A 25994-nucleotide genomic window follows, 5' to 3' on the forward strand; every position below is an offset into this window, starting at 1 on the left:
ACTACAAACGATTCTATGTAAGATGCCGCAAACAGATTTCGAATATCTTGAAAATTGCCAAAGTTACGTTTTTTGTTTATTGTTAATTTATCATAACTTCTAAACGGTGCAAATTTGTGCAAGTCGGGTGCCAAGTTCACAAAACCTCACTAATGACCTTGCACGATAAGGATTAATTAGCTATAGTAGAAAATTTCTGTATAGTGATTCGAAAACTTTTTTATTCTCTTTTCCAGCAGGGTTGGAAAATCCAGACTTTTTCAAAAAAGCTCAGTGACTTTTTTAGGGATTTTATTGGTTTTTATTAGGTTTTTTTTTTTTTGGATTAAAGAATTACAAAATTTATTTTTCTTATACAAAAAATCCCAATAAAACCTACGAATTTCGGATTTTTTTAACCAAATAAAACCCAAAAAATTCCCTTGGATTTTTTTGAGGTGGGTAAAATAATACCAACCCTGTTTTCTAGTCACTTGAAAAATTTCATATAACAAATGAAATATTAATCATTTAATAATATCAATAAGAGCCGACACTAGTTATTGTTGTGTATTAGCAATCTATTTTGCATTTAATTGAACAAAATATTTCACAAACGTTTCGATCCTGCGTTTTGAATCCTCCTCAGTATTAACATAAAGTCTAACTTTCCCTAAAACTAATAAAAATACCTATGTTAAAAATATTTTCGCAATTTTTTTTGTAAGTAGAATGCAGTCACTCACTATGATATATGTCGAGATCAAATAATGCTTCCTTGTTTCTTTTATCCATCGAAATATATTGTTAATACAACAATAACTAGCATCGGTTTTTATTGGTATTATTAATGATTATTGATTTAAATTGACAGAGTCTTAATCATTATTATATGAAATATTAGCTTAACGGGGTGTCTTATTTTTTAATACTCTTAAGGGGATACTGGAGTCTTCTTTTTTTTACCGATAAAGCAAGCATTTATGTTCCTTGCGCGGTTCTTCGAATTAGTTGCACAGAATAAAAATTCCTTCTCCACGATTGAAATATCTGTGCTAATGTATCTGCTCCTGGTGTATTTTGTGTCAAAAACTGGGAAAAATAATAAATTACAGATTCCTGTATCCATGTGTTATCAGCTCATCAAACATTTACTTCGTGAAAAAATTATATGCACGTTATATGCTCGAAATTAGGGCAGGAGCACATGTAGAATAAATAAACGAATACAGTCGTATCTTTAGAATTAAGTTTTGACGCCTAAATAAAAAGATTAGTGCAAGGAACGAATTTGTGTGTCTAGCGCGTGAGAAATCGACGATGTGTATGACAGTTTAGACTGTTTAGCCATGAAACCGAGCAGTATTTTAGTTGATCTCTTTGTAAGAGATGGTATTGCAATATGTTAGATAAGGACAGATGAATGCGTTTGAGCGAGACACAATGATATATAATAAGTATAAGAAATGAATGAAAGATGTCATTATTGTCGAATTTGGAATTTAAAAAAGTCTATACTATCGATCTTGATTAACTTCTACCGTCACTCCAGCATCCCCTTAATGATAGTTGTTTCTTTAGACGATGTCAGGTATTCTGATTTTCCGCCTAGATGAGCAACAACAATATTAACAAAATATCGACATCCCATCTTGCCGCCTATTGTCAATGGGCATTATTCTTCAAAATTCATTGTTTGAATTTCGGAACTGAATTTGCACAGGTTATCTTTTGTCCTTTTCAATTAAAAGGAAAGATAAAGAAGAAAGAGTAGCCCTATTGTTAATGCCAGAGTTTATACCTGGCAATAAAGCTACAAATAATATAACAACGCTGACACTGTTATTAGAGTTATAGGATAAGAGCCTAAATTTGAAAATACTGATAAATGGATTATAGCAATAAATAAATTGCAGTTATAAATAAATTGTAGTTACAAATGATTTATGGATTTTAATATGATCTCTCTTGATTGTATATATGGTAATGGTAGCATTAAGTATAGTCCTAATTTCGGTTCTAATTAAAAATAACCTATGCAGTGATATTTTGAGATTATAATGAGGTTTAGGACTTTAAGGCTGGAGCATAAATCTTTGCATAACTCATAATACATAAAGCATAAGATAATCAATCAGAGACTTTCATAAAGGAAAAACTCTGATTTATTTATTCTCTTGTACATTATGAAAAAATCTATGGCTTTGGCTTATTTTCGAAAAATAAATATTATGCTCTATGAATGAAGATACTAGGGAAATTTATAATATATATATAATTTTTATATGTAATATATAATTTTTCTATTTCTTGTCGCTATACTTAACTGTATTAAAATTTTATCTCGCATTTGCAAAACTTCATATACATTTCATTTTAAATATGATTGTATACTAATTCAGCTACAAAAAACAGTCTTATGAATGATGTATACTTTGTCATAATTTGATGAGAATTTTAATAATCTTAACAGTTTTTAATGTTTTTTTCAGAGTGGAAATACCTTTCTTATTAAAAATCATTCGGAATTTACAATCAAAGTATTACCATATTACTATAAACATAGTAATATGGCCAGTTTTATACGACAGCTGAATATGTGTAAGTTTTAAACTTTTTTTAAAATGTAGATAATACAACAAAATAACAATAACAAAATATTTATTAATGTTCTTTACATGTTAGATGGATTTCACAAGGTAGCATCTGTAGAATTGGGCGGCCTAAAATGTGATAAAGATGAAATAGAGTTTGCGCATCGGTACTTTTGTAAAGATTCTCCTCATTTAGTGGAAAATATTAAAAGAAAAGTAAGTATGTTAAATTAAAAGTTGAGATGTTTTATGGTGTAATAATTTGAATTTTTTATTCTTTATTTTCTTAAGATTAAAATTAATTCAAAAAAGTTTCAAAAATACATATATATAGTGTAAAAGATTTCCTATATTTATATATTTATGATATTCTTAATTTTTCTACAAAAATTATTACATATAAAATTTAAGATTGGAGCCTTGTAATAGCGCGCGCGCTTTTCAGATCTCCTTAATAACGAGATTACCCCCTCTTTTATATCATGAAATTCAGAGCCCTATTGGGAACTGTTACTCCCACTCACGCTACTCACATGCGTCTAATGCGTATCGAAGGGATTTTGTGCGCTAATTCGAAGTTTGTTATCACGAGGTTCCAGTGTAATGTAATAACGTAGTATGATATGTACAGATTGGCCCCGAATGTTTCAGTTAGAAATTTCGAGATTTTATAGGAAATTTAATTTTGAACAAAAAGTTTCCTATAAACGTGGGTCGAAAAATGCTTCCTTAAAAAGTTATCACCCAAAAACTTCTGAAATCACGATTATTTTATATATTTTTACAAATATTAGGGAATGTATACGTTTTTTTATCAAAAAATACTGAAACGAAAGTTGTAGAGAATTAAATTATTTTTCAAATAATTATACATTCTCTGATATTTGTAAAAATATATAAAATAATCGTTATTTTACACAAAGATTTTTGAGCGATAATTTTTTAAGGAAGCATTTTTCGACGTGTTTATAAGAAACTTTTTGTTCAACATTATTAAATTTCCTATAAAATCTCGAAATCTGGCTGTGAAACGTTCGGGGCCATCCTGTATAGGAATTTCTTTCCCCTTTTAAATCTTTTTAAGCAAGCAAAATTGGAAGTACATAAAAAATATCTTTCTAATAAAAAGATGCAAGTTTAAATACAAACCTAAATTGTAAAAGATGAAATGTTACATCAACATTTTTATTACGGAATTAAATCTGTCCTCTTATTAGGTTACAGCTAACAAAAATCAAGATTTACTGCAGTCTCCTTTTACACCAGAAGCAATGAATAGGGTATTAATTGAAATAAGAGAAATGAAGGAATATCAAAAAACTATAACTGAGACTTTAAATGAAATGAAATCGGAAAATTCAACAATATGGACAGAAGTAATGAGATTGAATCAAAAATATTTGCAACAGCAAGAAATTATTAATAGATTAATTCGATTAGTTCTTCTTGCTCTTGTACAACCATCGAGGAGTGGACTATCTGTTAAAAGACCATGTCCATTAATGATACGTGATTTACAATCAACTTCACATAAACGATTTAAATTGTCTAAGGTAATATTGTAATTATTGTTTAACTTATGTTTATTTTGTAATTAATTACTATAATAATAAATATTTATATTGTAGTCGCGAGAGTCTCCTACAGGAGCAGTAATTCATGAACTTGATGAATCGGAACCTGATGTGGATTCAGACTACTTAACCAAGTACGTGAATAAATTTAACATATATTGCTTATTTTAAATATAATTCAAATTTGGTCTTGCTTATTTTTTGAATTAGTGTTCTAACAAGGTTGTTAGCGATCAGAGGAAATCAAGAAAAGTCACAGAATTAAAAAATAAGGAAAACCGAGAAAAGTAAAGGAATTTTTTTTTTTCGCTAACAACCCTGTTAAAGAAGTAGAAGATTCAATATATGCGTGGATAAAGAAAAAAAACATTATCTAATTAATTATAATAAGTTGTTTTAGAATATTGAAAAATGAAAATCTAACCGTTCAAAGTCCACAAGAACATATTGATGAAATGCTGACAGATAAGGGTAATGTGGAAATTATATATACACCTGAAAATACCGTTCAGAATCCTAAGATTAAGACAAAGAGGAAACTTGTTCGCAAAGACAAAAAGAAGTAAGTTTAATTTATATTATATTTTTAACGAGCGTATTTATACGTATAAGTTAATTTCTAGAAGAATTTATCACAGATAAAACAAACATAACTTAATAGAACGTTATATATAATGTACACAGTATTTGCAAAAAGTAGACACAACATTATTCTTTATAAAATTTGAAATTGATTCTTGTTAGAAAAAAATATAGAAATACATTCTGATATTCTTGTAAGCAGAAAATAAAAGTAAAATTTATTGCAACAAAATCTTACTTCGAACTTAATCGCTAAGTATTAAATATTAAAATTTTTATTAAAAAAATTTTGTCCCAAAATTTTCTATGAAGGATTTGTGGAAAATAAGGGAAAGTCTCATACTAAAAATTATCTTACTAAATAGTAGTACAAATATCAGAAATCAGATTTACATCATAAAAGTTATTATGATAACAAAATCTATCAAATATACACAAATATTCCAAGTCATTAAAATATATACAAATAATCCAAGTCATTAAAATTTGTTTAAGTCAATATTTTTATTTACTAATCAGTTGCATTCAGTAGAATTTAATAATAATATTAAAAAATTTCATATTGATCAAATTTAAATGTTATTAGCAGGAAAAACAAGGTGCCTGTCAAAATTATCATTCCACCATTGGAAAACGGAAAAGAATCAACAAGGTTAAATCTAATTTTTGTTTGTTGGTGTTTTGAGAATTGCTTATATTTATTTTGTTATATAGAGTTACTATGTATATGATGTATGCTATTTCTTGCATGAGTTAGATTTTTGTGATTGTATTGTAAAAATATAATTTTTTTAAATGTATATAAGGAGCGGGGAGGAAGCGAGGAAATACATTTTATCGATATTTTCTACAGAGAGTGAGAGGGAGGGGGGGGGTGGGGGGAGAGCATGTAAAATTAAAAAAATTTTTAATAAGTCTTTTATATACATATAAATATATATATATAAATCATTTTGTATTAAATTAGGCACATATCGATATGAATGTTTTTTTTTTTTAGTATAACTAATACTGTCACTTCATATTATTAATTTTTCCTCATAAATGTTTGTCCTGAATTTGCATTAATGAAATTATAATCTTTATATATACCTATATAAGATATATTATTGTTTATGTATTGAAAGAGAAAGATAAGGTAAAAGAAAAAAAGAAAAATGTGACATTCTTCTGCTATTAGGAAAGAAGTTTTTTCATTTACATATTTAATTTTTTACTTTAATATATTGATCTATAAACATTATCTTTATTTGATAGCTATTGTATTATAATATTCTTTTGAATGGTATAATAGATTGCATGAATTTTTATCTCTTATATGTTCTGTCTTGTAACATACAATTTTTTTTATGCTTCACTCATAATTTTTTATGCTTCATTCATTTGCATTTATGCTTTATTCTATTGGAATATGATAATATATTTAAGTATTTCATAATTTATATAGATAAGAGAATTTAAACTTGAGCATCTAAAATAAAAATGGAAATTGATCTTATTTATAGAGAAATATTGCTGCATATGCCTGAAATATCTACCAATGAAAACGAGCCTGTGAGTTTATTGAAAAATGATTCCATCGGTTCTAATGATGTGGATTCAGTTGATTTGGAGAATTATGGACTTACTATGGAAGTTTCGGATAACAATCCATCGATAGTGAAATCAGAAAATATAATTACTCCGGAAATATTAATTTCCTCGGAAATGCTCTATAATAATAATATTCAAAATAATATTGAGAATGAAGAAGACAGCAGTAGCAATCCTAATAACATGTATAACAGGTTTAGTAAAAAAATCGATAGCGGAAGAGGTCCTATTTTAGTGACAAATATCAATGAGCAATATAATGAAAATAGAATAGTACAATCACAAAAAGAAGATAATAGTTATGACACAGCAAACGCAAGTTCATCAAAGGATTTATTTGTGAGCCGTGTTAATTCCTCTGGAATGACTGAAGCTAATTACAGATTAGAACCAACGTAAGTCCAACATAGATCATGAATAATATAAATATTTACTAATAATAATTTCCATTTGATTTTATAGTGGAAATTATTAATCACAACAAAAGGAATATCGTTTTTTATATTTTATATCGGATAAATTTTTTTTACGATATAGATTATCTTTTTATAAATTTTAAATAATTTTTATTAATGTAATTTATATTGTTTTTTAAAACAAATTTATGTTGTAATATTTATTATATATAATATTTATAGAATTTATGAAATAATAAAATATAAAGAATATTACAATTCTTTTTTTATGTATCTCTTATAAAAATTACTATCATATTTTATTGCATAAATTATTATTTTTTAACCTATAGGAGCATTTTACTCCACTTTATTCTTCATATTTAATAGTTTTTACTTAAGTAATGCGTAAATATTATATTTTAATATATCTTTATTTTATATATAGGGAAGAACTAAACAATCAAGTAGAAACAACACAGAGCAATTTGGACAATTTCCGTGACGTATTGCTGAGTGAAAATTGCAATTTGGACGCTAATACTTTACTTGATGTAAGTAAATATAAATTTTTTACATATCAGAAACAGAAAGAAAGAAAAAATTGCAAGAATAATAATTAAAGATTCTTCATAGAAAAAAGCACATTTACTAAAAATGCTAATAATGATATTTTTCCTTTTTTACTAGATATTTAATACTGATGATCCGATGACGTTTGGATTGTCACTTAATTCAGAATTGAATCCATATTATGGGAGAGAAGAGGAAGATAGTAAGTTTTTATAATTTTTTTGCTGAAATTCAAACTTTATTTCAATAAAGTTTATATTTCTCCATTAAAAAAATTTTAAGAAAAGGTTGCAAGTATAATAAAAAAATCTTATAAAAAAAGAAATTATAATTAAATATAATTGTTATTAAAATATACATATATATTTTACGTGTTTTTAAATATTTAATTTATTTTAAGAAATATGTGAGATGCTTTTTATATTTATTTATTACATCATAATGTTATTATGAAATTTCAGAAGAAAGTTTATTTCTATAAAATTAATAAGATGAAGTGCAGATAATAATTTCAATAATGTATAGTTTCAGATTCTGTCAACGGATCTGCTGGTGGTGAACTTATGACATATTCACCATTAGAATTAGACGACGTGTTTATGGGAATTGGTCCAAATTTATCAGATTTACAGATGAATGGTTATACACATTCTACGAGGGATTATGAGGATAAGAAATTTCATGATGTTCTGATAGTCAATAATACGAATTCAGTATCGTAAATATCGTTAACTATTTAACTATTATTAACTAACAGGTAGAAGAGTATTCCTCTTATTTTTAATGCATTTTTAGTTTTTTCCTATTTTTCTTTCTCTATTAGAATTTTTTTAAAAAATGTAATCATTTAAATTTAATATTTATTACATTTACTATGTTTATTATGATTAGCAACATTACGATCAAAAGACCAGCCGGAGGAGCTGGCATGTATGTACTGTTTATGAAAAACTGAATTAGAAAAATTCTCTACTATTTCGCAACAGTTAACAAAATATTAATTCCTAAAAATTGCTGAATAAGCTGGTAAAATCGATGTAAAGATATTGAAATATCTTTCAAAGTTTTTTATAAAAAATGTTTCAGATATTTTTTAAAGAACTCTTAAGTTATTTTATGCGTCGATACAAACATTCTACTTATTGAGCAACTAAAAAAATTACGAAAATGGTAAAATGGTAGAAGACTTTTCGATTCAGTTTTTCATAAACAGTACGTACATGCCGACTCCTCCGACTGGACTGAATTACCTTGTAACCCTGTATGTACAAAGAAATATACAAAAGCATACAGATAAATTTATTACAGATTGGTTACTGTTGCATCAAATTCTTTGATTTCATTAGATTTTATTTTGAAAGGATATAAACACAATTGATATCTTAGTAGCACGTAGAATTAGACATTTCTTTCGACAACAGGCAAGGAAGCGGACGTACGAACGGCACGAATAACGATTCGAATTGATCGAGGTGTTTTCGAAAAATCGAAGTTTTCTGATTAGCAAAGGAAGAAAACTATTGTTATAGAAAGAAAAAATGGGTAAGGCAAAGGCATTGAAGCATAATGCAAATAAAGGAAAACGGCAGTTGCATGAAATAAAAGGTGGTTCTATAAAGAAGAATAAAGATTCCAAATTCAAAAATACACCCAAAGATCAAGAGCCTGCTCCAAATAAAAACAAGATTTCAAAGAAATATTGGGATCAAAAGGCTTCTCCAAATGGTAATGCAGTAGCAAAGCAATCAAAAAAAAATTTCCAAACAAAACACAAAATTTCAACTAAAGCACGAATTCAAGCAAAGCACAAAAAATTAGTAAGAAGACTTTCAACCTAAAAAGGTGGAAAAGCAATTGGATAAATCTAATTCTAACACTACTGAAAGTGAGGATGATAGTTTAAATAAATCAGATGAAAGCGATTCAGATATCCCAGATATTTTTGGCAGGAGCTTAAAAGAATCAGATGATGAAGATGAAGATTATGAAAAGGATGAGGAAGAAGAAGACACGGATAATTATGATGACTCTGATGAAGAAGAGATGGACGATGATGATGACAGTGATGAAGAAGAGATGAGTGAGCGTAAAGGTGTAACAATGTTTAAAGGTTTACAATCTAAAACCAAGAAAATGAAGAAAGGTCAAAAGGAGGATGATGAAGTCGAAAGTAGTGAAAATACAATTGAGAGTTTCTCAGTTGTATTTTCTTTCATAAAGATGATGACGAGGATGGTATAGATGAAGATAAAGACATGGAAAAGCAGAAAAAGAAAGATGATCACATTGAAAAACCTAAAATTAGAATTATCAAAAATTACGCTGAATTCGATTCTACAGTATTGGAAAATTCCGATTCAGATGACTATTCCAATGATACTACTGATTATAGCGATGACGAGAATGCAGAATTAGGTACAAAAGTACTTTTGGAGCAGACGACGATGAAGATGAAGATTTTAATGGAGAAGATAAAGATACTAGTGATGAAGACGATATTAGTAGTAAAGGTGAAGAAGACAGTGAGAATGATGATGTAAAAAGGGAAGCCAATGAAAATGAGAATAGTATTATAAAAAGATTTAACATAACACATAACGAGAGAGACGATCTAACAAGAAGAATTGTTCTCATTGATAATATTCCAAAAATAACGCCTAATAACAAGAGAGATAGCAGAATTGTGTGAGAAATATGGAAAAATCCAGTTATTTGAAGCAAGTCCTTATCCAGCATTCTTTCTTGATCCAAAAAAAGCGAAGCAAATAGAGCCTTTGGAATTATTGAAGTTGAAAGGAATAAAAATCTCAATATATATATATTTCGTAATCAGTATATTTTGTCAATTTAACATATAATAATAGATGTCATATATTTTTATGTACTTAGCATATAAAATTAAATTTACACTATAGACAAAATTTGAAGACAAATTAATAACTTGTATTTAACATTAATAATCTGACAGTTATTTATGAAAATTATGACAGTTATTTCTTTTATATTTTTATTAACATAAATTAGAAATATTTATAATTACAAGAGAAATTGATGCAACCGTAATACAACTGTAAATATCCTCATTGATTATTTTTTTATAGTAAAAAATCGAAACAGTATCAATGAAATGAGTAAAATTTCTATTTTATCATAATAAATAGTTCATAGTGAATGTTTTAAATTTTAATTATACTTTACATTAAGCACTATAATTTTATATTCTTTAACGAACTGATTGTGAGAATTATTTGATTTGAGTATAAAAATTTTGAGAGATTGAAATAATTAAAATTTTGCAACATTCACACGTACAAGTAAACTTTAAATTCACATCGACAATGTATGTTATGATTGTATAACTTCACATTACAAATACATTACGATTTACAAAAATTTATTAAGAAATAAAACATCTGTGCAAAAATGCTTTTACTGATCTGTTACATATAGATACTTTGTGTGTATGTATGCAATAAAAAGATTAAATGAATAAAAAAGATTATAGAATATAAGAAGTACATTTTTACAAATTTGCTGTTGTTACCAATGCACTTTATGTTCATATAATTTTTGAAATAAGGGTAGTTATTTATTTCACAATTTACATAATTCGTTTAAAGTATCTATGCAAAATCTTTGTACAAATAGCATTATTAGACTTACCATAAAATTTTATATATTATATATAATATATTATTATATATAGTATATATAATATATATATATAATGAAACACTCATATATACGCAATCTTTTTTTATATACAATATTCTTTTCTTATATATTTTTTTATTATATTTAGTATAATTTATTTAAATCTACCTTTCTTTCAGTTTTTTGATAGAAATAACTTCTGTGTTTGATTTTTTATTGTTTAGAAAAGAATGATAATTTGAATAAGATATAAAGTGCACTGTTACAATCTCTTTGTAATTTACTATCAAGCTTAAAGTAAGAATATTATTTCAATGTGACAACATAACTTAAGTTACTTAAGTTGCGAAATAAAATACATAATGAAACTAATAATGGAAGAATCTTGGTATTGTTATAAGAATTAGATGGATGTCTAAATTTTCGCAACTTAAACGTGAAATTTTGAAATCTTTTGTTCTTACTTTGTATATAATATTCTAATAAAAAATTCTTATTTTGTTCTTTTATTCTTATTTTGTGTGTAAAAAGATTTAAAGCTTCATGAAAACAAATTAATAGAATAATGTAACATCTTTTCCTATTTTATATAGATAATAAGTTCGTTAAATTAATAAATTTGCGTATGCATGTAAAAAAATTGTTTGTAAAAAGATAAAAATAATGATAATACAAGTTGAGATTTCAGTGATTTTTATTTAATAGAAAATTTCTAATAGATTATAATGTTAAATCTTCGAATAATGTAAATATTTTTCGATTAAAATTTTGACTTGTGTAAGATACTAGAATTCTTTTAAAGTCAGAATATCTTTGCATTTTTATTATGAAAAGATGAAAACTTTACAATTATTAATTCGTATATTATAATTATATATTATATATTATATATATAATATATAATTAAATATTTAATATATATTTAATATATCATATATCATATATACTATATAATATATAATATATAATATAATTTGATGGCAGATTAATATAAGATGAGAAAATTATTTAAATATTAAAAAATATATTTGGTCGTATTAATATTCGGTCGTAAAAAAAAGACAAGAATTTGGATATCTTGAATTAAGATTCAAACACTGAAGTCTTAGTCTTGAAGTCTTAGTCTTTATTAATAAGTTAATAATCTTTTAATGTTGTTTAATGTTTTTCTGTACAACAGTGTGTTAAGCCTATTCTACAATGTGCTCTTTGTTTCTTGTTTCTTGCTTTTTTCCCCTTTGCAATCGTTTTATCGACAATTGTATTTCTTGCTACGTATTTCTTGTTTCTTTCGAAGTTCGTTAACTTTTATTTCGGACGACATAAAACAAAAAACCGGATAAAAAGCAAAAAGACAAGATGTAAAAAATAGCAAAGAGCAAGAAACAGAAAACAAAAAGCACATTGTAGAATAGACTTTAATCTATCCGATAAGAATGTATCGAATTACTTGGTCCCTTAAGCGCTGTATGCAATAAATTGATTGATTGTATGTATTGATCGTGTATGTAATGACCGTTTTACTATCATTTACATTTATTTCATGCATTTGCAACAGACGACTCGAATTATACAAGTAAAGCATATAGAAAGCCAACATTGCATATTAGGATATCTTTATTATGTTTTGTTTTGATTTATAGATAGGAAACTTTTATCACAAAAGTAAAGTTCATATATTTCATTTTGAGTTCTGTATAAAATCTGTTATGTAATTCTATATATACAATCAAAAGTTAACCATTTTTTTTTAATAAAAGCATTACATCTTACTATCAAAGATTTTAAGAATTTTTTAAGAGGTATAGATTTCTTTTAAATAAATCTTTAATAATGAATCTTCTCTCAGCATGTGATGAATATTTATTTAATATAATAAAATGATTTATATGCTGAGGTTGTTTGTATATTTTTCTATTCAGCAAGATGGATTTGCCTGTTTGAACTGAAGCTTGTATTTGATGAAAAATATTAATTAGAGAGCGTTTTCATTTATAACAAATGCATATGTCACATAATTCTGATACAGCACTGTTCAAGAAATCATAGATTCTAATGCTTTAAAAAATTAATGGAAAATGTAAGTGAAGAAATTGAAGATTATGAATCACTGTTGCGCTTTGTGATAAATCACTATTAATTGCACTTAATGTGTATATATTGTAAAGAATAAAAGAATATCGTTTAGAAATAACTAGGGGCCAGCAAGAGACAGTTAGATTATCAAAATATGCACCTATTAAATATAATAAATTAATAATTTAATATGCACCTATTAAAACTACTTAAGTAATTAATGTTCTAACACAGAATTTCTGCAAGTAGATCCATGAAACACGTTGTTTATATTAGTTCACTGATTTGTGTATATCTAATATATTAGAAAGTAAGTTCTTTATCATTAAGTACATGATAATTGTAGTTAAAATTAGCATTATATTAAAAATACTTTTACTACCGCGCGCGCGCGTCGACAGTTATATTAAATCTGTTTGTTTATATGCAAATAAAATTTACATAACTGTTCGTGTGCATTTATTGTTTCGTTCAATATTCTCCTCTGTTTTAGCGCATTATATGAATTGTCATAAAACAATTTTTACACGAAGACGATTGCATTATATATTTTCATATCTTCTCTGGTTATTTTGTTTGTTAGAAATATTCTAAAATGTTTTATCATTTCTAGAAATATTGTTTATTTGATCTTAGTAACAATTGATATATGTATATACATAATGCTATATATATCGCAATATGATATATAACAAAGATATTGTGTATGTTCCATTATTCTTCAAAAATAAAATATTAAAATTTAATAAAAAATATATATTTTGCATAACATGTACAAGAATTTTTTAAAATTACAATTGCAATTCAATTAACATCGATATTTGTAATAAATAAAAGTGCATTAATATTTTCAAATATATGTGTATACATATATACATAATTACACGATAAATTAACTCAATTTTATTTTTGTCATTAGGAATGTTGTTGAAGTTTCTTTGCCTAATTACTAACAAATATGATTAATCAGGATAGATTATAAAATGTTTTTCATTCTTACAGATACATAAAACAATGCATTTATAAGATCAAAAAATAATACTTAGGAGTATCTTCAGGCAACATCAAATTGGCAAACATAATTTTCTAAGAATAATTATCACTTTGATTGTTGTTCTTCGACTTGCAGTGATTCCTGAAACTGTTTCCTAGCTTCACGATTAGATTGCAACAGTTCGGTCAACTGTGCATGTATATCATCGTTTTTCCTTTCCAAATGATCCAAAGCAGTTTGCAAATGATCCAACTCGTCCTCTAATGCCTTTATACCTGTGCATAACATGTTAATGATATACATATCTCTTTTTCTACTTGATTTAAAAGCTTATTTAAGTATTTATTTCTTAAATTATTTACACGAATATATCTGTGCATTAATACAATGATAATAATAACAAAATGTCTAACTGGGCGTTAGGAGTCAGCGCCGGATATAATATTGCGCAAAGCTAACTAATTTAAGTAACATAAAAGAAAGTCATGTTCGTTTTGATGTTAATCACATGTTACTTGTTAAATACAAAGAGAGATGTGTCGCGCGAACAAAGCATATCGGTCAATAATAAAAATAAACATATAACTTATTGAGAATTTCTATGTATCCATGATTTAAAGCGATAATTTTTTATTGCTGAGGATGGCTCAAATAGTGAGCCAAAACGTACAAAATTGAATTTTTTATTTATGAATAAGTATTAGTTAGTTTTGCGCAATATTATACCCGGCGCTGACTCCTAACGCCCAGTTAGACATTTTGTTATTATTATCATTGTATTAATATAAGGAGTCTATAAAAATTTGTATTTTTATGAAATTGTCTGTGCATTAATATTTAGATATACACCAATAATGTGTAACAAAATTCTCCATAGTCGTACAGCATGTCACGTTGTTAGTTTTTGAATTCTCAACATTTACTCGAAAAGATCTACTTGAAAATATGCTTACTTGGATCAATATATACATCTTCAGGATACACAACGTTCTCGAGATACTCGCAAATATCACCGGAACGTTCCTCGTTCTCCATATAGTTCATTTCTTCGTCAGCGTCGTGATTAGTTTCCTCCGTTTGCATCGTATCCTCTATATCTTCTTCCTTTTTCATTTCCTCCGGTGCTGGATACTCGTCTCTGACCATATTTTCTTCTTCCACTTGCATCTGAGAAGCAGCCAGTCAAAATCAGCTGACTTTACAGTTAAAGGTATATGCATACCTATATATATAGGTAAAAAGTCATATGGTGTCTCGTGACGTGTCGATCTGTTCGCGTTGCTTGCACTTTTTGCACTCAGTATCTTCGTTTTCTTTCTTTTCAATACCCGAATATATATTTATCTCGTTTAAAGTGCAAAATTTTGGGAGATTTCAAACAATGTGACTAAATTATTAATATTAAAGATTAGGTGGGTTATTAACTGGTAATCGATACAAATCGACTGCGTTTAGCAGTTTTGCAATTTCTGTAAAATTCTTTAATGTGAAATATTTATACGTTTAAATCCAGTAAGGAATTAATGACAAGATTAATCATATTAAAAAATTTTGCAACAGTTGCAAAGCTGCTTTCTCCGCTGAACGCAGTAATTTCTAGTATTTTAGCGATATTTTTATTTTAATCGTAATATTTTGACCGTCGATAGGCAATCTCATTACTTCGCAATGTCCTCGACAGATGTCGCGTGTATCGTGAATCGTGATCGATCCATTGCGAAACGCGGCGAAATCCGTTCGAAACGCTCCGTACTTTTCACGATTATTATTTACTTAAAAATAAATCCTGTGAAAGAATATTGCAATATTTCTGTCGTAGAGCATCAGTTCGCTGTAACGCGTTGAATATTACGTATACTTATTATACGCCGATATCGCGGTTTTATAATTTCGGCTTGGAGATTTGGCCGAAAGTTTCTCGTCCGCCATATTGCGCCAAAATTATTTCTTCGTAACAAAACGCGAAGGTAAGAATAGTAAGATTGCTTGCGCGATCACATCTACAGGTATATCCTTTTCGTTGTTTTAACATTAATTGCGTTGATTGCGTCCATTGTTACAACATAATTCATTGTTTGAACATTTTATCAAAATATGTATATCGCATTTCTTCATATTTTTTGTGATTGTATTGTCGAAAAGTGAATCTTGCGTGCGTATAATCGCGAGCGTCGAGTATCTCTTGTAAAGACCGTTTCGTAAACGCATAATGTGCATGATGAATTATTTTATTCTTGTTCAACATTCAATGAATAACAAAGATAAAATCATACGCATCATCATGTGTTTTACGAAATCAGGGGTACCCACACAACATAATTCTCCGAGAACATCCTGGGGAAGTCCTTAGGACAATCCCTTGGAGAACTGGTTGTGTGGATACGTATCAGTCTCGTAAAGTTCTTGCAACACATTAAATGTGATATTGTGATCTGCTATAGTAGAGCGGAAATCCACTGGGGATCCAGAAGGAAAAGAAGAGAGAGAGAGAGAGTGAGGAGGGGGAGGAGAGAGAGAGAACACGCACTAAATACACTATCCCTATTGTCAGTATCATCGCGTGCCATCGCCGACATCGCCAATATCGATAATTGAGGATTGAAGTTGTGTTCTGCGTCCAAAATTGAAACTCTCTTTATGTATCTTATTTGAACACTTATTTTCATGCCGATACGTAGCGAAACGCGATTAATGTACAGCATCGCATGTGGACAAGGTATACAACATGACATCGTTCTGTATCCTGATGAAAATGTTTCTCAGAATTTGTATACAAATTGGAACACTTTCAAAAATATTAAGTTTACATCTTTTTGGTCAGAATTTTTCATATATGTGAATTCTAAAATATTCTACAATTTCTTATTTTATAATACAAAATATATTACAATTTCATAATAATATATAATTAAATATAGTAATATTACAGTTTTTGAAAAATGCATGTTAAACTTTTTTCAGATTTTATAAAATTTCTCGGCATTTCTGAAAAAAAATGTTCTACTTTGTACAAAAGAATCTGAGAGAAATTTTCTAAGAAGTTAAAAAATTATTTATAAGCAATTTTTTTAATTTTTTAAATTTACATAAATTTTAAGAAATTACATGAAAAATTTTGAGAAATACTTTTATCAAGATTAATTATATATTGACATATATTTTCGATATTTTCAAATTGTTGTTAATTCCGCACTTGCATTTTTAACTTTAACACAAGCAATGTAAAAAAGATATCTTCTTCTAAAATTCTTTCAATTTTATATATATACATAAATTTTCTTCCAATTGTACTCTCTCGTTTATTTTATGCGAACTAATTTTAATAAAAACAATTGTTTTACATTTCACGGTTTTTCTATGAATGTTTAATGTATTTTAATTAATTATGCATGCGTACTAATAGCGACGTTACTGATAATTGTTCATCTGGAATTGTATTATCGATCGGTTATTCGATTTTGCCACATTTTAATTGTATTGCACTACTATTAGATGGCAACACTAATCATTAATGTTACATTTCGTTTAAAATTTCGCGCAACAAATCGACGAGAGAATATTTTTACAAAATCTTGTTATTTAATTTAACATCTTGTGTGAAATATTTATTGCTTAATAACTTTTGTTAAACTTAGAGATTTATAGAATATAGCACGAAAAAATATTACAAGCAATTCAATTTTGTACATACCATATATTTTTATATGTTTTTTGAAACAACATTTAAGATAATGTGGAAATTTCTTTTTATGATTGTATATGAAAATTTTTTTCTATGATTGCATATGGAAATTTTCTTTTATGATTGCATATGGAAATTTCTTTTTATATAGTTACATATATTTAATAAGCATTATTACAAAAAGCTTTACATTTTCTAATTGGAAAAATAAATAACAATGAAATTTTAGTCAATGCATCATTACATGTATTTTCTATCACCTCAAACAAGATATTTACAAAAAAATTAATAAGATACTAATAGAGATACTAAAATATATTTTACACAATAAGTTTGATAATTAATTTTATTTTAAACAGTCATTCTGTTTTATTAGCATTTTTCTTTCGCATTGCGATTTATACGTTTATATAAGGCATTGTTAAGATATTACATAAGGCTTTACATTTATGAATAATTGTGAGATATAATATATTCCATTATTACATTTCTGAATAATTATGTATTTTAATACTTCTTTGTGCACTATATAAATGCTAATAGAACGGGAAATTTGATTTTAGAAACGTGAGAAAGAGACACTTAGGCTTTGAACATAAGGATCATCGTTGAATTCCCTTCTCCAACACTCGCGACTGGTGTTCTTAATTAGGGGGATCTGCGATAGGAGGACGCGCAGAAGGACGGAAGATTTTCAAGACGTCCGTTATTGCCTCGTTGAGGAGAATTGGACGGAATGCAAACTTCTACGCCCCTTGTACGTAAGTCACGTCATGCCACATAGTTTAATACTTGGTATAAATAGGAACTGTCCAATGAAACGATAATGGACACGACATTTCTTTATTCTTATCTGCTTAATCAGGTATCATATATATTATCTTACAATGAAATCACATTTATTGAATAATGAAATATTGATTGTTGAACGGTAAACGAATAATTTTTTTTATTAATACAATATATACGAGATTAATTTCCATAATAACAAATTGAATTTTAAATTTCAAAAGATTGTACGAAAACATTTTTTCACACAATTTTATGTTACATATAGTATATCAGATTAATTTTTTTATGCATTAAAAAATCTCTAATTTTTTAATATTTAATTGGAAATCGTAACAGAAAAATGTTATTTGTAACTTCAGTTTATCATTAAAGAATTATTTTTAAATGTATTTAATATAAAACAAAAACGATTATTCTATAAATTAAACCAATCAGTTGAAAATCAGATTAATGTGAAAATGCATAAAATAAATTTTCTCTAAAGGATATACATTTTATATGTATCTAATATATTATATAAAGTAAAAGAAATATCATTTTTATTAGCACATATCGAAAAGAAATAAGGATTAATTATGAACGGATGAAAATGATCGTGAATTTTATTTTGATTGATATCTTCAGCATCACAAGCCTGTAAACTATACAGGCAATAAAGTTTGAAATAGCCAAGAAATACTCAATTATTTTTCTTGCTTATATTTATCCGCAATATTCCCTTGTCAATTGAAATAATTGTAGAGTGATCATTTGTATATCCCCTTTATGACATTGAATACTTCAAGTATTACAGGTTTAAAGAATCAGACTTCTAGACATTAAGCTTCCCCGAGTTTTTTGATACATCGTAAATCAATCATTTTTAATAAACTGTCGCAATATAACGATGTTTGTTGTAGATTACAAAATATTCACTTCATTTCGGGAAAAAATACGTAGAAAGAAAGTAGTTCTAAATATAGCTGCGACATTTCGATCTGTACATTCCGCCACGATGATTTTCGTTTCCGACCCTCGTACATATATCTATAATAATATATAATACGTCATACAATTCACACTAGAACGATCACACTGCATGCATGATATTTTGTCAGACTTGATTACAAGCATGCAATATGCATCTTCCGACTCGTGGCAGCTCCCCTATGAAGGGTCACCCCTCTTGTAAAATGCCGTTAACTTGGAGCCACTGGGGTTCGAGCCCCCTTGTCCCCGCGACAGTAAGGCGGGAAGTCAATAAATTAGGGCGCGCTAATCCTATCCGGAGTGTAGTATGTTTTTAACGTTAGCTAAGTTGTCGCGGTTTCGACTGCTGTTAACTCCTTCGAGGGCACAAAAAGGTCCGCAGATTAGCCATATTTGGAAAGTCGGTTTAATGAAACCTAGGGGAAAAGGAGATTAAATGCCAGGAACGTAAGACCGAAATTTATGTGATAAGGAGGAAGAACTAAACGGGCAAATAAAATGCACGTTAAAAGTGATTACTGATAAGAGCCGCAAATAAGTTAATAAACGTACGTGAAATTTACTTTAATTATTAACAATCGCGATATTTTGTGCCTGATTTGAACTGCACAGTCTTATGGATTCCTCTCACGATACTTCTGGGCATCGATGCTGACGAATCTTTCCTGAATTAACGCGATTGACTTTCGAACTAGGTCAATCGGAGAAATGTTGCATGCGCGTTTCTGTCATTGCGATCAAGGTGCTCAGCTGAGTCATGTGCTATGATACGATTCACCCGAGGAGAATACCACGAATTCAGAGCAAGCTAATCGATCGTTCTCCATCATAAGATTCTCATTCATGGAACTTCAAGTCTCGTGCAATTTCGTTACGATGTCAAAAATTTAGAAAAATGATTTGTTAAATGAACTTAGTGAAAATTGTCTTAAATTGCTGGAATAGATTAAATAGCAAACTATTGATTTTTTGAAATTAAGCTTTTGGCTACGAATATTGTGTGTATATATATATATTTTTTTTTTCTCAATAGATATATAAATCTTTGAAAGAAGATTATACATTATAGTGATATTGTGAAGGAAAAGTTCAAAATTATTTAGATCGTACACGAAATTTGATTTGTCACCATCGATTCATGCACAATCTTTCCATGCACTTCGAATATATCAAAAGAGGCAATTGCATTTTGCGCATGGTTGGTACAAAGACGTATCGGCATAGATTCAACCGTAGAGAGATGCAAACCAATCAGTCTAATAGAATCTCCCCAGTTGCCTATCGAATGATTCATAGTATGTCGCTTGGGAAGCGAATTTATTAATAAGACTAGTCAAGCTCGGCACTGAACTGATTCGTCATTATGACGTATGTCCTGCCTCAGAGATATTTAACGTTAAAAGCTAATTAGTTATTCTTTCTTTCAATATCTACTAAAGTGATGCACAAGACTATTTAAATTCTTTGAAAAGTAATTTATTGATATGCTATACTAAAAAAAATTTTAAATACACAAATGAATCTTATTTTTAAATTAACAGAATTAAATTAAAGCACAGTATAACAAATTAAAAAGGAATAATTGTTATAACAATCGATTGTAAATTCTTTTTTCTTTAGATAAGAAAAAATTATAAAGTATTAGTAAAATTATTGTAAATAAAAAATTTATATTGCTGATAGAAGATAGTAATAAATTTAGGCTTGATTGATTCTGCTGGAATTGAGTGAAAAAAATGTATACATCCGTTTTTATATATTCGAAGGAAGATAACTATTATGCAAGTGCAAGCGACTCCTTTATAATATTACATCAAGCGCAAATATAATACCGCGAAGGATACGCGGTACTTTGCGTATTACATTCCTCGTAACCATTGTCATAAAAATAAAGCTGTCCCATATCTTATGCAAGGAAAGAGTCGCTCAGCATCGTCTCCCTTCGGCAGAGTTTCATCCGTTGCGCGTACGTGAAACACTTCTTTCTCACGTTCGTTCGAATATCATTTGGCACTGCGGAATAGATTCGCGTACTCGCCCTCTCCTCGCCCGCATTACGACACAAAAGGAATCGCCATAGTCAGTCCGGTATTCTCTCATCGACGATGAAATTCATGTTCATCGGGCATGACTTACATCACGTTTGCATAACCGCGCAAAGTGCAGAAACGTATCGTGCTAAAGCGGCGCCATATCCCCGTCTCCCCGAGAATGGAGAGACCTTACCGAGCGCATTGGAAGTGTGCAACTTCTTGCGCAAGAGGTGCTCCGCAGTGATTCATCATTGTTACGGAGAATATTGGGATATATATCGGCGGTGGGGTCCCCCGGGCTGAAAGCAAATGGAGTAGACAGGGGTCTATACCCTCCATCTACTTAAATGCCCCTGCATTCTAGCAGTGGAGGATACTTGTCCATCCCCCTCCCCCCCCCTCTCCCCCGTTCTCCCTGCAGTTTTCTGATTAAACTACGTCTATTGCCATGCGGAGGGACTGAGCTTCGAGCCACACTCCGCGCAATCGCTTTTATGATTCGCTCGTCTGTCTTGATACAAGCCTTCCGTGTTGCTATTTGTCACGATGACGATTTATATCTTATGATTTATTACAACATACAATACCGAAAAGAATAGTTAGGCAACTGATGATTATTTGCAATGCTTTAAAGATGCTTATTAGCAATAATATTAAATTGCTCGTCAATTTAATTTGTAATATTATATTTGTATATAATATCACATATAGACCTTCAGTCTAAGATTGCATTTCAAGACAGATAAATAATTGTGCAATTTGTTTGAACTGGAAATTGTAAAAATTTACGCAATATATATTATTAGACATTTAGACCGCCGAATATGATCTTCTTTATTCATTTGTGTTGATAATATTATTATTACTTTTGTACTAACTAAAATTTCTTACATAGGATTCATAAATGTAAAATTAACTTTTCATCAGAAAGTATACGTTATTTTTTTAATAACAAATATCATTAAAATGCATGTGAATAAACAATTAAATAACGAGAAAGTCTTATTCAGCTCGGTCTAAGTCTTAGTGCTTAAATAATATATTTTAATGTGAACTTATATACATACTCCGTATTGTAAATACTACGCGACGAAATAATTTTTGGTCTTGAAATACAATCCAAAATTGAAACTGGGATAGTAACATCACAAATTAAATTAATAATAATAATTTTATTGACAAGCAATAATAATATTAATGTTTAATAGACATTTTTAAAAACTCTAAAAAATTTATTGTGAAAAATATTGCCTTAGGAAGGATTCGAACCTATGTATCGATCATATAACTTTTTTTCTAGAGCGTAAACGTTGAAAGTAAACATTTTTATGTATGTATGTACATATATAAAATTTGTACATATACATGCAAAAAAATTTCGTATTTTGACGTTTTCTTCCTAGGGAAAATGTTATATGATTGACATTTTGGAGCTAATATTTTTTCTGATATTTCATTATATTGATTTTAACGTAGAGTGAGTTTAAATTAATGATACGTAAGTCAGTATAATTTTTATATTAGACGTAGTAATTTGCAGAACAACAATTTTCTTTAGAAACTGTAGGAAATATTTCACAATTGTTAAATCTTCATAATTATTCTAACGACTTCGGAGTTACGATCGTATTATCATATTGTACGGTGGTATAATAAATTATTGCACATGGCGCCTGCTTCTCAGGGGGTTTACATTGCCAGAGACATCGGAGTCTTGAGTCCACTGTGAGTACTTAAGAGTATACTCTACCCCGTGTTAGCAAACCCGTGAAAATTTGAACACTTAGCTCCGCCTGAGACTTGGCTCGATCGCGTGCAGGTGCATCTCGCGAGTCAACCGGCAATCTGTCGGTGCAGCGCACTAGATGCACCCGGCCCTTTTCTCTCGTTACTGAATTTCATCTACGTAGCGTATAAAAATAAGCGGGAGAGTACATAGCGTGCACCATATGCGAAGCGCCATGTGGCAGAGGGTCAAACAGTGTCACCGACCGGGAGGAATATCCTTCTGCCCGTATCTCGAGGCGAAAAACGCGTCGTGGAAAGGGTGTTATGCACCAGGAGACGAGCACCTGCCTGCCTCGAGGTGCAGCTCCGCGGATTCTCGAGTCTCTGTGCTTTACAAAAGGGATTATCCGTTTCTTCGTATCGCAGCGGTTAGCCACAATGTAACGTGGCGATGTAAAGCGATGTTACCTTCCGCGATTCGCTCGTTTCGATCCGCGCGAGAAAGAACCGATCCTTTCGCCGGAGGCATTCGGGAGAAACTGACAAAAGTGTGCATTGCTGCACACACGAGTAGCTGCACGGGTTGGTAGGTACGACGACCGGTTCTTTCCCGGGGCAATTTGTGACGTTCGGTGCAGCTTCTTCAGGAAAGTATCTTTTCCGATCAAAGGACCTATTCTATTATTCTTGTATTATGTAACTCCGTTAAGCCTGCGTTATGCTACGTCGGCGATATCATAAAGATATCATGTTACATGTTACACCATGTTAAAGATATCATGAGCCATAATTCTCTTGCAGCTTAGAAAGTGTATTCCATGAAAGATAGGGTAAGATACCATGGGACAGCTATAGATAAGAAATAACAAATGTGATGCACCAGATATATCTCATTTTGAAAAAATGCACGCGTTACTCGGTATCAAATAGATCTTTCACGAAAATGTATGAAATACAAAGATGCATTATAAACCCGCTAAAATATATTTTCGTCGCAATATATATAAACTAATGATTACATTATATACGAAGTAAACTCTAAACTCCAAACGTCTTCGACGTCGCTGAAAATCTATCGATCGCTCCGATCACATTTTTCTTCAAACGTTGAAACTCGGCGCGTTTCCGCAGAGTCGCCTGATTTAGAACCCAGAAAATTGCATTTCCGCGAGCGGATTCGTCGGGACGTTTATCTAATTCGAGGCGGGAATAAAAACGGCGTAGCGTGTTGCGATCGGAGGCTTCTCTTGTGACCTGAGGCGAGAAAGAACGTCGAGAGAATGGATCGTCGTCTGAGGCAGGAACATGCCTGCAGGAGTGGAGTACCCTTCTCTTCGTACTTGAAAAGGGATTATCCGGCCTCGACTCTCTATCGATGGTTTGCCACACAGTGTCACGCGACGATCAAAGTTCGTCATGCGTCATACCGACCTGTATATACAAGATCTCCTTCGTGGAATCATGATACACACGGGGAGTATATTGGTGTCTGTGTGGGTGTACGAAATTAACCAGCCGGGTTGAATCTTGTTACTATTAGTTATCGCATTAATATCCGGCGATGATGACGATCCACGGAGCGCCGTCTATACGCAAATGCCATGTATTGTGTCCATGGTAATAGTCTACATTAAGTACATTAGATTAGCTGGTTATATGCATACGATAGTATATCCGTAATTTTTGATTCTGATAGAATTAGCAGACGACATTCCGATATCATATTTGCCTTGAATTCGAATTATAATTAATTACAATTTTCGAAAATATTCCTTTGAAAATTTTTACTTTCTTTATTTTCATTTGCAGGAGAAAATTGAGATATTACAAATAATTAGACCAGTAATAATTGGATTGTAAACATTTTTCTAGTTTATTAAATTATTAATTTTACGTTTCATATTTAATATCAAAAATCTTTTAATATGTCATTCTGCATTATTAAGATCATTCTAAGATGCGAAAAAGCATGAAATTGTTAAATTGCTAGTAAATTTAACTCGTAATATTATTGCGGTAGTTTATAGTTGAGTTTGCGTTTTAAGACCGAAAAATCATTTCGCGCATTTTAAAGGATTACATACGTAGTATATAAATTCACAGAATCATACAAGCATTGATCTAACTAAACAATTTAAGGCATTTTGATTTCTATAGGTTGTACGTGTTCCTCACATATACGGTCCTATATATAAGATATAATATTGTTTAAAATTTTTTTATTATATTTGAAGATTTTTGGATAGGGATATACTCACAATATTTCGCCAGTAGCGATACAGGCGAGGCATTATTTGCTACGACTAATATATTTTCGATCTAGTGAGCGAAGCCATTAGCAACGGGACCACACCGGTGTAGAGGCGTCCTGTGCAAACACTTCATCCATAGGAATTTGATCCTTGCGGCAAGGGTATCTCCCCTACCGCGTCTTGTGAGAAGTCGGTTGGATGAATCGAGTTGAGTACGTTGTGGCGACCGTATGAGAAACCCCGGTGTATCTGTTTTGTAGATATTCCGTGGAAGTATGAAGCGATAAACTTCCTGAGACGTGTCGTAAAAGCGTCCAAAGAGGAAAGTACTTCTTCTCATGGATCATGAAATTCCGAGACGGTTCGTTGATTGCGCTATCGCAACGTTTCTGGCGTTTCGTAATCATCGAGTTCATTTCACCGAAGTCTCATAAGGCTAACTCCCGATAAATTGATCATGCAATAATTAACTCGTTTAGTAAATTGTAATCCGTATTTAATAATTAGCGCTCAATGGCTTTATT

General features: G+C 29.7%; 2 protein-coding genes and 1 pseudogene across 8 annotated transcripts in view; 2 read left to right on the plus strand and 1 right to left on the minus strand.

The window, feature by feature from the left end:
- LOC108768117 (heat shock factor protein 1) overlaps positions 1-8012 on the plus strand; it is an 11188-nt gene extending 3176 nt beyond the window's left edge. The window contains exons 2-11 of one of the 5 annotated variants that reach the window (XM_018518401.1): positions 2472-2580; positions 2665-2789; positions 3791-4126; positions 4202-4281; positions 4539-4709; positions 5316-5381; positions 6235-6717; positions 7166-7271; positions 7408-7492; positions 7816-8012. In XM_018518401.1, the coding sequence (XP_018373903.1) occupies positions 2472-2580; positions 2665-2789; positions 3791-4126; positions 4202-4281; positions 4539-4709; positions 5316-5381; positions 6235-6717; positions 7166-7271; positions 7408-7492; positions 7816-8012 (1758 nt within the window). The remainder of the gene's footprint in view (positions 1-2471; positions 2581-2664; positions 2790-3790; positions 4127-4201; positions 4282-4538; positions 4710-5315; positions 5382-6234; positions 6718-7165; positions 7272-7407; positions 7493-7815) is intronic. The other 4 variants (XM_018518402.1, XM_018518404.1, XM_018518405.1 and 1 more) reach the window with 4 other exon arrangements.
- A 310-nt stretch (positions 8013-8322) lies between these two features.
- LOC108768107 (protein starmaker-like) lies at positions 8323-12591 on the plus strand (annotated as a pseudogene).
- A 1361-nt stretch (positions 12592-13952) lies between these two features.
- On the minus strand, positions 13953-15264 carry LOC108768121 (UPF0184 protein C9orf16 homolog). Of its 3 annotated transcripts, none has more exons than XM_018518416.1 (2): positions 14977-15264; positions 13953-14298 (listed from the first exon to the last, which is right to left on the minus strand). In XM_018518416.1, exons 1-2 carry the CDS (start codon positions 15179-15181, stop codon positions 14120-14122), a joined length of 384 nt encoding a protein of 127 aa, XP_018373918.1. In that variant the 5' UTR covers positions 15182-15264; the 3' UTR covers positions 13953-14119. The 3 variants fall into 3 exon arrangements, with proteins under 3 accessions (XP_018373918.1, XP_018373916.1, XP_018373917.1); XM_018518414.1 differs by having other exon boundaries at positions 13953-14289; positions 14968-15264; XM_018518415.1 differs by having other exon boundaries at positions 13953-14286; positions 14965-15264.
- Positions 15265-25994: the final 10730 nt, after the last annotated feature.

This window comes from Trachymyrmex cornetzi, unplaced genomic scaffold, assembly GCF_001594075.2.
Source record: "Trachymyrmex cornetzi isolate Tcor2-1 unplaced genomic scaffold, Tcor1.1 scaffold75, whole genome shotgun sequence".
Classification (NCBI taxonomy): Eukaryota; Metazoa; Arthropoda; class Insecta; order Hymenoptera; family Formicidae; genus Trachymyrmex; species Trachymyrmex cornetzi.

What these genes read in the sequence shown, in the direction of transcription:
- LOC108768121 (XM_018518416.1), bottom strand. Translation starts at nt 15,181, where the DNA reads ATGCAAGTGGAAGAAGAAAATATGGTCAGAGACGAGTATCCAGCACCG. An exon ending in GTATCCTGAAGATGTATATA is followed by an intron (nt 14,299 to 14,976) that starts TTGATCCAAGTA and finishes TCATTAACATGT; the next exon opens with TATGCACAGGTATAAAGGCA.